Source organism: Protopterus annectens, chromosome 6.part0 (assembly GCF_019279795.1).
Source record: "Protopterus annectens isolate FY-2018-M chromosome 6.part0, PAN1.0, whole genome shotgun sequence".
NCBI lineage: Eukaryota > Metazoa > Chordata > Ceratodontiformes > Protopteridae > Protopterus > Protopterus annectens.
The window spans coordinates 1775207776-1775222207 of record NC_056737.1 but is presented as its reverse complement, the minus strand read 5'-3'; the positions used below and the strand labels follow the sequence as shown (position 1 = coordinate 1775222207).

The 14432-nt window shown below is 37.9% G+C and overlaps 1 protein-coding gene across 1 annotated transcript in view; it reads right to left on the bottom strand.

The window, feature by feature from the left end:
* LOC122804931 (natural resistance-associated macrophage protein 1-like) overlaps positions 1-13972 on the bottom strand; it is a 757143-nt gene extending 743171 nt beyond the window's left edge. The window contains exon 1 of the mRNA XM_044075149.1: positions 13782-13972. Within this exon, the coding sequence (XP_043931084.1) occupies positions 13782-13794 (13 nt within the window). The 5' untranslated portion in view covers positions 13795-13972. The remainder of the gene's footprint in view (positions 1-13781) is intronic.
* Positions 13973-14432: the final 460 nt, after the last annotated feature.

Sequence of the window (14432 nt, the reverse complement as noted above, 5' to 3'; positions counted from 1 at the left end):
TTACTCATTCTACCATACTTTCAGACCTGAAATGGAGAGCTACAAAGCCAAAGGAGGTGGAGTTTCAATATTTATCAAAGTCATACATACCTCCAGGTTGGTTAAATGGTATGATGCACAGGAGCCACTCCAAGTGCAGTTAACTGTTGACAAAACACCTATTCAAATCCTAGCTAGCTACAGACTCCCAACCATGACTCAGGATGCTCACTCCAGCTATCTGGACTTACTTGAATCCATCAAGATTCAATCCTCTACCCTGATCATGGGTGACTTTAATTACCCAGCCATAGAGTGGAAGACCTATTCTAGCCCAAACATGAATGCCCAGAGATTCTTTGACTGTGTCAATGCCAATGCATTGGATCAGCTGGTTGATAACCTTATGAGAGGTGAAATTATCCTGGATCTGGTCCTACCCAACAAGAGAAGCCACTGTAGCACTCCTGCAGTGTCATCCTCCTTGGTAAGATCTGACCATAACGTGATCACTTTTGAAGTCACCTTCTCTCTTGACCCACCCCCCTTTTCAGGGTCAAACAAAAAAAAACTTTTCCAAAGCTGACTACAATCTCTTCACAGCAGGTATAAGCATCTTCACAGCCACTGTCCCTTCAGTTGTAACTAGCACTAATGTCCAAGCCTACACCAAAAAACTATATGAGCACCTACATAGCTGTATGGACTCAGCAATACCCGACAGGACCAAATCATCTTCCTCAAGGAAGAGTAAACCTGTCTGGTGGACTGCAGCAATAAACAAACTCTATAATAGAATGAAAAAAAATTGCTGTCCAGGGCCAAGAAGGAGTACATGCCAAGTTGGAAGCAATCTCTCCTTTGTCTGAACAAGCAAATAAGGTCAGTGGTGAAATCCTCTAAGGCTAACTTTGAGTCCAAATTGCCCACATCCACCAAGGATAATGACAAGGCCTTCTTTATGTATTTCTGCAGTTTCAAAGGCATCACCCAAATCTGCTCTGAGCTGGTAGTCAATAACACCACATACACAAATGCCAGAGATATAGCCAACCTGCTGGCAGGCAGGTTCAGTGAAAACCTCACCCCCCCTGCATCCTCCATCAGTAAACCAGGACATCCCCACCACCTGCCCCCTCCCCTCATCACCAGGGAGCAGGTTTTTAATGCCATCTCAAAGGAAAAAATGCAGTCTCCATGGGGCCAGATAATATCCCAAGCTGTATCCTACATGAACTCAGGCATGAGCTCTCAGCTCCATTAGACACCCTATTCAACCAAACTCTGAGCACTGGCTTCATCCCAACTGAATGGAGGACAGCCACTTTCATCCTTCTACACAAAGGTGTAGCATCCACTGACCGAGGCAATTATAGGCCCATCAGCCTAACTAGCCTGATCTGCAAGGCATGGAATGCATTATCAGGGACCTTATAAACAAGGACATTGGCAACCTCCAAACGCTTGGCCCCACACAATTTGGTTTTGTCAAAGGTAGATCCTGCCTATTAAACTTGGTCGACGTCTTTGAAACAGTCAACAAAGCCATGGACGAGCGGAAGATGGTGCACACTGCCTACCTTGACCTAGCCAAAGCCTTTGACACTATTCCCCACTTGGGCATAATAGATAAACTCTCCCAGCTAGGCATCAACCCATATGTTACCAGATGGGTAGATAACTGGCTCACTAATAGACCCCACTCAGTCAAAGTAGGAGAAGCCACCTCTAGTAGTAGACCTGTAAAGAGCGGTGTACCCCAAGGATCATTCTTGGGGCCTCTACTGTTTGGGATATACTTTTCTGAGGTGCAAGCCAAAACCAGTGGTCTGTGGCTGACCAGGTTTGCAGATGGCTGCAAGCTGAGTGCTGTCTTAAATTCTCCTAGTGATGTGAACATCCTCCAAGAGGGCCTTACCCAAACTAATGACTGGTGCCAGAAGCATGGCCTCAAACTGAATGCCAAGAAATGCATCATTATCCCCATTGGGGAAAATGTCAACCCCACTAATTATCACATTAATAGCAATGCACTAAGCATGCAATCAGTTGTGAGGGACTTGGGCAGCCAGGTTGATAGCAACCTGACTATTGACCACCACGTTGCCTCTGTTGTATGGAAGGCTTTCTACATGGCCCACCTCATAAATAAGGGTATTTCATCCAGGAACAAGAAGATCATAACATCCCTGTACTCCTCCCTTATCAGACCCATTATTGAGTAAAATGCCTCCTTCAGCATGTACCTTGCCAAGCACATGCAGCAGTTGGAGACACCACAGAGGTTCATGACCAGGAAAATACAGGGTCTCAAACACCTATCCTATACAGATAGGCTAAAAGCTCTGTCCCTCTACTCAGTCTCATACAGACTGCTCAGAGGTGACTTATGTTTGGCATACAAGGCCATTTCAGACCCAACCTTGATGGAGTTGCTGCATATCCATAAGACAAACTCCACTCATGCAACCTACACGCAAGGCCTTAACCTGGTCTGTGACATTAATAGAACTTGTTGTCAGGATAGATTTGTGTCCCAAAGACTCTCCCGTCTGTGGAATAGACTCCCTCTCCATGTCAAGCAGAGTACCCCTCTAGCCCTCTTTAAGAGGAACCTGGATGGCTGGATGGGAAACAGTAAATATACCCCTGGGATCCCATCTGTTTCCCTGCTGGACATGGGAAACAGGTGCTGACTTTGAAGGAACATGGGCAAAATTCTTGGCTAGGCTTATAAGGGCCTCTGGGCTAATAGTCTAGTATCATCATATGAACCTACAAACCAATATGGAGAACCACTGTAGCATCCCCACTGTCAGGTCCTCCTTGGTGAGATCTGACCACAAATCAGTCTTCTTCAAAGCAACTATCACACCTGACCCCCCCCCCCCCAGCAGCAACTAAAATAAAAAACTTCCCTAAAGCAGATTATAACCTTTTATGGGATGGTATAAATAGCTTCACTGCACCTCCTTCCTCAGATGGAACTGGTAATTATGCTGTCCTCTGCATCAGTGCTTTATACAAACACCTGTGTAACTACATTGACTCGGCTGTACCTGATAGGACCAAAACAAGCTCCTCAAAGAAGAGCAAATCTGCCTGGTGGATAACTGCCATTAACAGGCTTTACAATAAGAGGAAGAAATTGCTGTCTAAGAGTAAGAGGGAGCTAGTCCTCCTAAACTGGAAACACTCTCTCCTCAGCTTAAACAAGCAAATAAGACTTCTAGTGGAACAAACTACAAATCCAAATTAGCTTCTTCAACAAAGGACAGCCATAACGCATTCTGTAGTTACATCCGTAACCTAAAAGGAAAGGCCCAGATTTGTGCCGAACTGTTAGTTAATAATACCACATATACTGAGCCTGTGGACATAGCTAACCTGTTGGCCAACAGGTTCTGTGAAAACTTCAATCCCCTGTCCCCACCACATGTACCTCATGACATCCCTACTACCTGTTCCCTAACCTGTATCTCTAAAGAGCAGGTTAGAAATGCCCTCTCTAAGGCCCAAAACACAGCATCTATGGGACCTGATAACATCCCAGGCTGCATCCTACATGGACTCCAACATGAATTAGCAACACCATTGGGTACTCTTTTCAGTAATAGTCTAAGCCCCAGCTTCATACCAGCTGAATGAAAAACAGCTACTGTTATTACCTTGCACAGAGGTGGTGCTTCCACTGACCCCGCAAACTATAGACCTATTAGCCTGACTAGCCTTATCTGCAAGGCCATGGAGCGAATCATCATGGACCTTATCAGCAAAGATGTAGGTAATCTCCAAACACTTGTCCTTCCTCAGTTTGGATTTGTCAAAGGGAGATCATGCCTGTTAAACCTAGTGGACTTTTTTGAGACAGTCACCAAACCGTGGATGAGGGGAAATCTGTGCAAACAGCCTACCTGGACTTAGTCAAGGTGTTTGACACTGTCCCCCACTCAGGCATCATTGACAAACTCACCCAAGTAGGTATCAACCCTTATATCGTTAGGTGGGTCACTAACTGGCTCACTGACAGAACTCTTGTAGTCAAAATAGAGGAATCAATCTCCAACAGCAGATCTGTAACCAGTGGTTTTCCAGGGGATGAGTCCTGTGACCTCTACTGTTTGGAATCTATTTCTCTGAAGTACAAGCAAAAACTAAAGGTCTGTAGCTGACAAAGTTTGCTGATGACTGGGAGCGGTCATAGAATCTCCAAATAATGTCAATATCCTACCAGACGGTCTTAGACAAGGAAATGATTGGTTCCAACGTCATGGTCTTAAACTCAATGCAAAAAAATGTATTATCATTTCTTTTGGTAAAAGTGATGTTCCTGCTAACTACCACATCAACAGCAACACCTTAAGTGTGCACTCAGTGATGAGAGACCAGGGCACACAGGTTGACAGCAACCTTATCTTTGACAACCATGTCTTCACAGTGGTAAGAAGGGCATTCTATTTTGCTCATCTCATAAGTAAGGGCATTGCCTCCAGAAAAAAAGAAGTTATAACCTCCCTTTACTCTTCCCTCATCAGGCCAATAATTGACTATGATGTTGCTTTTATAATGTACCTTTCCAAGCACCTGCAGCAATTGAAGAAACCATAAAGGTTCCTCACAAGAAAAAATCAATGTCTTCAGCATTTGTCCCATGGGGGTCCCCTGAAATCACTGTCACTTTATTCTGTTTCATACAGACTATACTCAGAGGTGATCTCTACCTTGCATACAAGGCAATTTCTGCCCCTGCTTTATTGGAAATTCTGCATATCAGTAAGTCAAATGGTACATGGGTTACTCACTGTAAAGACCTTAACCTGTTATGTGACATTAATAAACCCTGCTGGAAGGACAGATTTGTCTCCCAGAGGTTACCACACTTTTGGAACAAACTCCCACTTCATGTCAAGCTGAGCACCTCATTGCCTCTCTTCAAATGCAATCTGGACGATTGGATGGGTGACTGTAAATTCACCCTGGGGTTCCACCTGTGTCCCTCTTGGACAGGGGCAATAGCTGCTGATCACAGTAGTAAGGGTAAGAACTTGGCTAGGCTTGTAAGGGTCCTAGGGCTATTAGCCTAGTAATTTCATATGATCATATGCTAAAATAAATGGAAATTGTGGAAATAATACATGCAGAATAATGTTCAGGAGGAGGAGTGAGGTTTAAGGGAAGGCAGGAATTCAGCAATTTAGGTATTGCTGGACTAGTGGTAGTTATATGGAAAGAAAAGATATGTGATGCATAATGTATGTAAATTGAAAAAATATTAATATGCTTTGTTTTCTTTTCTCTTAATGAATGTTTGCCTATGTCTTAACTGATAATTTAATAAAAGTGAGGCTGATTCAGAAGATTGAGGTAAAAAGAGGAGTAAGACAGTGGTATTCTATGAGTGGCATATTGTTTACGATTATCAATATTATTTCAAGGTAGGTTGAGAGATGATATGGCGAGGAAGTTTTTTCTAGGTAATAGGGAAGGTATTCATATTATGCTTTCCTATGCAGATTATTTGGTAGTAGTTGAGAAAAAACACCATAGCACTGGATGTAACACAGCAGAGTATCCAATTTATTGTAAGTAAGCGCTTTCAAGGGTTCACCTCTTCATCAGACTTAGATAAAAATGACTTAAAACAGCCACATTAAATAGTATTCCAATTAACATTAATTACTTCAATTAAAAACAATTATCAGGAACTGACCGTAAGCATGAGGAACAGGTTTTTAAACCTAAGGAACACAGAGTGCAATGGTCGAATGTTGCTGCTAATAGCAGTAAAGACTCTGTAACACCAACAATGTCAGACATTAGTCGTTTTTTATCAAGCAAACCGTTCCCGATCAGGGGAAGGTCCAGAAGTCGAATGAGAAACCAAAAAACAAGGAGAATGCAAAGTATGGAGGATTGGAACAGAGGGGGCAAAAGATCTAAACAGGTTTGATTTTTAACATTCCAATGTATGAATTGACTGATGCTCAGAGTCTGTTATTGAGCAAAGGGCTCAGCTTTGTACCAGTGCTAGAAAAGCACAAATAACTGATGTTCTTAAAGATTTAAGGCTATTTGCCAGGACATTGGCATTGCGTGTGTTTTTTAATAATGCAAATACTACTCAATCGATTTTTATAAAACCCAATGTGTTTGTTTCACCCAGCAATGCTATTATTGATACCTTTGTGGAGATCTGTGATAAACAGATCAGGGATAGTTTTGATAGTGAAGATGAACATAAACTCTACCACAATATGTCTAAAGAAGAGTATGATGCACTGAAAGAACTGAGAGAATTAACTTCCATAGAAGTTAGACCCACTGACAAGGGTGGAGGTATAGTTATTTTAGATAAGGAGCTGTATCACAGACAAATGTATGTTCTCTTAAGTCAAAGTGATATCTATGAATGTATAGCAGTAACTAAAGTAAAGATGTTATGGATAGAATAGCATTTCTGATCTTCGATCTACTAATAACTAATATGATATCAGTGCCACTCTTCGAATACTTCTCAGTTGAACATCCAGTGTTACCAATTGTATATGGTTTGCCAAAAGTTCATAAATGTCTTAGTACTCCACCCATGCAACTTGTAGTCTCTGGCAGAGGCTGGGCTACGGAACCCCTATCCATTTTTCTCGAAAAGAACTTACATCACATATTAGAAGAGTGTGAGACTGTTCTAAGGGACACTAAAACTTTTTTAGAGTTATTACAAATGAAATGGAGACCTGACTATTCTGAATATTACTTTGTTACTATGGACATTGTATCCCTGTTCATGGTCATACCGAATCAATGGGGTATTGATAGTATTAGTGAACTATTGTATAGCAAGGGGGTTCAGGGTGATAAAATACGCTTGATTTGTAGCCTATTGGACATTATTTTAAGTAACAATGTTGTTATGTTCAGTGATGAATATTACATTCAAAAGGTTGGTGTGGTGATGGGCACAGCCTGTACCAACAGCTACGCCAAACTTTCATTGGTGCAATGGGAAACAGAGTTTATACTCTCTAATATGACCTATGCCAACTCTGTCTTGTGGTATACCAGATTTGTGGATGATATTTTTTTATTATGGCAAGGAACTGAGACAAGATTGAGAGTTTATCCACTATCTCAATACAACCACTGATTTTTTGAGATTCACATACAATTATAGTTTACAACAGGCGGAATTTTTAGATGTGACTGTTAGTAAGCATTCACTCAATACTGTTAAAACTAGTTTGTATAGGAAACCAGTTAAAAAGAATAACCTATTGCACAATACAAGTATGCACCCGAACCAATGCAAACGTAATATAATAAAAGGACAGGTGGTCAGGTTGATGAGATTACATAATGATAATGCAGAGCTGAATTCAGCTCTAGAGTCCCTTAAACTGGATTTTATAGAAAAGGGTTATAAAAGTAAAGATATAGACAAGCACATCAAAGAGGCATGGAAAGATAGACATGGCAGGTGTAAACCATACTTTACCAACAATGCAACAGTATGTGACCCACATGTAGGTAGTGTTGTTGAGACTCTCAGATGCTATGACAGATCACTAATGAGAGTAGTAATGATTTGAGAATAACTTTGACATATGATAGTAATATAAATATGATCTGCAATGTCATCAATAAGAACTGGAATATACTCTCTACTTTGGATGGGTTGAAGGAGATAGTAGGAGAGCTTTCAAAATAATAAGACCCTAAAAAAACATATTTGTTAGAAATCTAGTTTAAATAGAACTACTCTTATAGCAGATAGAGTAGGTACATATACATGCAGGAGTTGTACTGCCTGTGCATATATACACACAGGTACTAACTTTGTACACCCTAAGCTAGGCTTCAGAATAGAGCCCTCTCACTGTGCTGACAGTAAAACAGTCAATGTAATATATTTGAGTTATTGTGTCAAATGTTTTTCATATTATATTGGCATGACTAATTGACAGTTTAAAGACAGGATACTTGAACAAATGAGGGATAAAAGAAATAAAAAGCAAAGTAGTGCCTTGGCTATGCAAATCAAGAATGAAGGTAGTGAGCATATGTTTAAGTTTCTGGTCTTTGAAATACATAGCAGTCAGAAAAAGGGGAGGAGATATGAGGAATATTACTGAGGCGGCTGAACAAAAATGGATTGTGTTATTGCATGCTGAAAAAGTACCTAGTTTGAATAATATGGTCTCCATTAAACCTTTCCTGAAAGCGAGACAGTTGAGACTCTAGTTTTTAGTTTATGTAAGCTGTGATGTTTTTTAAAAATTAAATAATTTAATTGTTTTTAATTGAAGTAATTAATGTTAATTGGAATACTATTTAATGTGGTTGTTTTAAGTCATTATTATCTACGTCTGATGAAGAGGTAAACCCTTGAAAGCGCTTACTTACAATAAATTAGATATTCTGCTGTGTTACATCCAATGCTACGGTGTTTTTTCTCATGTGCTTCTTTTTGCTCTGGTTGTTTTATTGCCTGAGGCTATATTCTTTGTTTATATTTGGTAGTAGTATCTGAGAATAAAGGTTGGATAATGTAAGCATTGTAGGATATAGGAGTATTACTTGGAAAACTAGGTGTGGTTGTAAGTAAAGAGGAGAAGAAGAGAGGGATAGGATATGTGACTAAGGTAGGTGGAGTTTATTTTTCTATGACATATATTTATGTTCTTGGTATGAAATTTGGAAGGAAGGGGTGGATGGAGGAGCAAAGGGTAAGTGTGTTAATGGACATTAAAGATATTGTGAGTGAATGAAAAACTTTTAATTGTTCTTTAAGTAGAACGTTAGTCTTACAAATTCCGAGATTTTAGGTAAATTGGGGTATTTAACTGGATTTTAGGTTTCCTGGCAGGAAAGAAAAATCAGTGTTACAAATTATTTTTTTCAACACTATGGAGTCTAGGCTTAATCCAGTTAAAAATGGTATTTTCATAAGTCTCAAACTCTTAAGAGTTCAATGTGGACCACAGACCATAGCAACATGTGAGAAATGGTCAAGATGTGGAACACCATATTTTCACATTGAGCGGAAACTTACCATTTCCATGGTTCATGGTTGGAATGTTTTCTCAACCAAAAGGATTTTGCATACTGCTAATTACTGTGCTTAATTTTTTATCACTATCTTAATTTTACAGTGAGCTGTTCAAAAGACAGCTCTGTATTCTATATTTGCATTTAAAGGGCTCTGCTGCATACTAACATAAGTGTGTATGACATGCACTTTCAAATTGATCACTAAAAAACAAAGATCACCATCCAAATGGAAAAACCTCAATGGAACGAGTTCTCATTTATTCAATGACATTCATGTTGGCTAGAGGTAATAGGTGGAGTGACCAACCTCATAGAAAATTACTCTGAAAAGCTTTGCAATATGATTATTCTCAAACGTTTTGTTATGAATATTAAAATAGTATAATCTAACAGCATGCAATTCCAAAATCTTATAAAAAGCGTAACATTCTTAAATAGCAAAATGTTTGCATTCAATGTATTTTTTTATGTAATTTATAGAATAGTGAGAAATATATACTGTTTATTCAAGCTTTATAAGCAAAACATGCACAGAATGTAACTTGTTTAAAATTATATTCATAAACACAATATTACTGAATTGTTTAGGTAAAGAAGTCAGGGTTAAGTTGCAAATAATACATTTTTAATACTTGTATTAAGGCCTATACAATGATTTCACAACTACATATTTTATGTGTATTACAGCTTAAAGAAAAATTAGGAAGTAGTCATTAAAAATTAGTTTGTTTATGGAACCAGGTAAAATGAGTGTTGTTTAAAGACTTCTCAAAATGATGGCAATCAGTTTGATGCTACAAAGAACAATAACCCATATCATTGTGAAGCAAATATTTTCTTTTTTAAATATTATAAAATATTTTCCGAAGATTGAGTAAAGAAAAAAAGAGTGATCAAAAAAGAAAAAGGTAAAAAATAAAGAGTGAAGTGGGAAAAGTACACTTCAAGAATAAGAAACCCACTTGCCACACACAACTGGTAATGAGTTTAACCAGGCAATACAAAAATAAACAGATGCAAGCATGCAACCCCCATTTGAGTTCCCTTGCCCCTGAAATTAATTTATATCAACTCCATGGTTGCAGTGTACCAACACAAAAAAAAGGAGAAATCTACCAGGTGATAGGAAATTACTGACTGTTGCCACAAAGTAAGAAATTGCTGCAACATCAATTTTCTGGAGAAAAATGTGATTGGAGAGTCAAATTATTTGATTTAACCTAGAACAGATATAATAGCTGCTAGATTGCACTGGACAGTGTGTATGGAGCTAATCAGTATCACCATGTAAACCTTTCATGTTCTTAAAATAAAGCAAAAAAGAAAAAAGCACCATGTGATAAATCTTTCTTCAAAATATTTCAGTGGCTAGAAAACTACAGCAGTTTCGCTATCAGTTGCTTCACCTCCAGAAGCCATTTTCTGACTAACCTTATGCTTTCTTATACCTATTGGCTGTAATTATAGTTTGTGAGCCAATCAGAGAATGTAAATTAGTGCCACCATTTCTTGATATGAAACATTGGAACACTGCCTGTGCATTACTCCAGATGTGGAGTGTTCCACACAATTTGGAGTGTTTGAGTGCAAAAGATGTTTTATATATTAGCAATAAGAAAAGAGGATTGAGGTTAAACAACCCAGTGGTACGCTAAGCATCAGTAAATTTATATTGAATTTTAACATGGATGCTGGAAAATCTGCAGAATGCATTAGCTAGAATAATGTTTGAGAAATATAATTTTTGGCAAGAAATGAAGCAAAGCAAGAGGATAGGGAAAGCTGAAGGTGAACACGTAAATGAATGACAACATGCAATGTTGTAATGGAAACTGAATATAGGAGGTTTATGAAATAAGAAAAACATGGTATGATGAATTAATGGAAGAATAATATTATTTTTATTATTGTAGGAGGTTGAGTGAAGTCATTAAAAAGGCAATTCAGGACAGAAGGCATAGATTAAAGGATATTGTACAAGTGCAATTTTTTTATGGAAGTTGAAATTAGATAAGCTTCCTGTTAAAGGACAAATGCTTTGCAAATTTATTGGAAATATTATTTATGAGTGTAAAGAGGTTTTGGGATTGTGATAGGGTAAAGAAGGTATGGGAATGAGTTGATAAGAACATTGTTTTGAAGGAAGTATTGATTAAAAGTATTGCTGTGATACTGTATGGCTATTATAAAAGTGTTAAAAAAGGAAATTGTTGAAACTTTGGACATGAAACTGAAATTGTATAGAAATTGTGGATGACAAGGTCATATGCGATTTTGTTTAATTAAACTTGATTATTTCTGATGTTATAAATCAATAGGAGTTGTAGAATAGAGGGTTATAAATATGTGTATATAGAAATATGTGTATATATTTCTTACATGCATAAAAATATGTAACTGTTGTAAATACTTTTAAAGAATTTGTAAATATGTGAATATGAGAATAAAAATATAGGGAAACCATACTCCTTTTTCTATAAGGTCATAAGTAACTCATACAAATGAGACATTAGTTTAACATCTCATCTGAAAGATGATATACTCAGGTGTGCAGCCTTGCCCCCTTATGTTGTGCTGCAGTGTCTGTATTAGAAAATTAATCCAAGTACTTGGAATAAGTTTAGGCTCTGTGATGCTGGTTCATTTTTAGTCACTGGTTTGCCAAAGAGCTCTGTTATAACTGTGTGAAGACCTCAATGACCTTAATGAAGTAAGAGCAGACTTTGTGCATGGGTGTGTGTCACAGTGTGCAGTGCTTAGTGTTATATGCAGCTTACAAGAAACACAGTCCATCAGTAGACTGTGCTGTGAAGACAAACACTACAGACCTGTGATTCGGCTAGAAAATTCCAGTTACATTTTTTGCTTGTGTAATTTAAGCAGAAGCATTTTTGCATTTACTTTGGAAAAAAAAAATAACTATCATCACTTAAGAAATTATAGATATCTCCCCAGTCATGAGATATGCACACTTGTCTTTGGCACATCCACACAGGCTTGGGGGTTAGTGGTAACCCTGAAAGGGGAATCACTAACAAATGTTCACCTAATGAAAGAAGGTAGTCACTCCACAGTGCAGCATTTTCTGCCTTGTTGTTTCTTCTTCTACTGTAACATTGTAGTTCAGAATATACATTTAATTTATTTACTTGCTTTTACTGGCCAGGTCAGTTCCTTTAGGGGTAGCCTATTTCTGAGGTAAACTCAAAGTGTTATTCATACCAACTAGGGGTAATTTGACCAGGACATCAGGTAAACTTCACTTCTGTATTTGATAAGTGCTGTGGGATCTTTTAAATCAACCTGAGCTAGCACCACCTCAGGCAGATGGGGCTTCAGTTTAATGCCTCATTCAAAGAATCACACCTTATGAAAGCAATGTCACCCTTTTGTGTACTACAGTATTAGTCCTGTAATATGAATCCAAGCAGTTGTGAGGATATAAAAGGAGTCTCCTGATCTTCCAGCATTGAAGAGACTGCTACCTGTTAAACCAGTGACACTGCAACTTAAGTCTGAACATTTGGTCAATCATGCATAGAAATCAAGCTAAATGCTGGAAAATTTTGATGCTTGCTATGAGCAAACATCACCTGATGGCCGTCAAATTTCCTTACACAAAGTTAAGGGGAGGGACAAAAAGCACTCTGCTTTGTAGCTGTATTTTAGCATTTGATTTAAGTATACAAAAATAATGGGTATTTTGAACCATCATCTGCTTACATGCAGGTGTGTATGCAGATGGCCACGTACACACATACAAACACACAGGAATGCACATGCCCTCATCAATACCATTATTCCCATAACTACAAACACACAGGAATGCACATGCCCTCATGAATACCATTATTCCCATAACTGAACAGAGGCATCACACACACACACACACACACACACACACACACACACACACACACACACACACACACACACACACACACACAGCAAGACTCACAAAAATACTAATTTGCATGTAGATATATCTGGTATACTGCTGACTGCATGCACAAAGCCTATTCCCTTGCTTTTAGCTGATTAAATGGGCTGCTGACAAAACAGTTTTGTATGGAGGGCACCCTTTCATACCATCCATCCAACTATCTATGAGGTCACCAAACTGCAAGGGGGTAAAGTAGAATTCCTTCCTCTGAATCCAACTTGATTGGCAGACAGTAACTGAATGGACTTCACATTAGTGGTATGTATACAATAGCACTGACAATTCCTGTTATGCAGAGAAACAGGCAGCCAATTTTTAAGTACTTTTGTGTTATACAAGGAATTACGCTTAACATTTGTTTATTGCAGTAACTACTTCCTTTTCTCTTTTCTTTTCTAGATGTACTGGTTGTGATTATTATCAAAAAGAAACATGCCTTTTAAGACTGATGTAATATGCAGGGTAGATGTTTATGTAATATCTTTATCAGTCTGAACAATGTCTAAACAATCTGTTTAATCTTTGTATATAATTCAACAAAATGTATAATATACTACAACAAATTATAGAATTATTACACACCAAAAATAATGTGACATATTGTATTGGTAATATTTGATTAAAAATGCTTCATGTGTTTTTACTGTTTGTTTCGAATTCAGGAGACCAACCCTACACATTTTAAGACTGAGCTGTTCAAAGCAAAGCACGGTCTGTTGGTATGAGGCAGTAAAGCCTTGAAAACAAAAACACATTCCCACTTAAAATGAACTCAGAAGATGATATAAAATAATTCAGATAAGCTGCTTACCTCTGTGTGTCATACTGTCGTCTCCTGCAGATGCTCCTAGAAAAATTCAAACAGAACTGGACCAGTACTCACTTCTGATTTATCCGCACAGCAGTCTTGAGCTGAACTAACATAGTACAGTAAAAGTTTTTTTTGACTAAGTAAATGATAAAGAGGAAGTTCATATTTTGTTCATTATGTTTTCTGACTCATTTCAGCACTCTCCTGTCTCCACCCACTTTCCACAATCTGTATCAAAGGAATGCTGATATAAAGAAGATTAAAAAATGAAACAAGGAAGTATCCAACAATTTTGAGTTAAGTGTACTTGTTAGAAATAAGGGCGTTATTTTGTAGGCTGCAACTTACACTACTTGAAAAATATTTGTCTGTAATATAAGATTATTTGTTTTAAGACAGTATGCTCTAGGAACTTAGGGTCATAGCCACGGTTTTTGAAACTGTATGCCAGCTTCCAGAATGTTGTCTTCCTCAACTTTGGAAAGAATAGGTTTCAGCAAATAGCCACCCAGGCATATTTTGGGAAAAAAAGGCTATTTAACAAAATATATAACCATAAATATATGATAAATATGCTACTTTAAATTCTAAATAATAATTTAAATTCTAGTACATCTCATCATACAAAAGAAATTATTTTAAAAAGTGTAC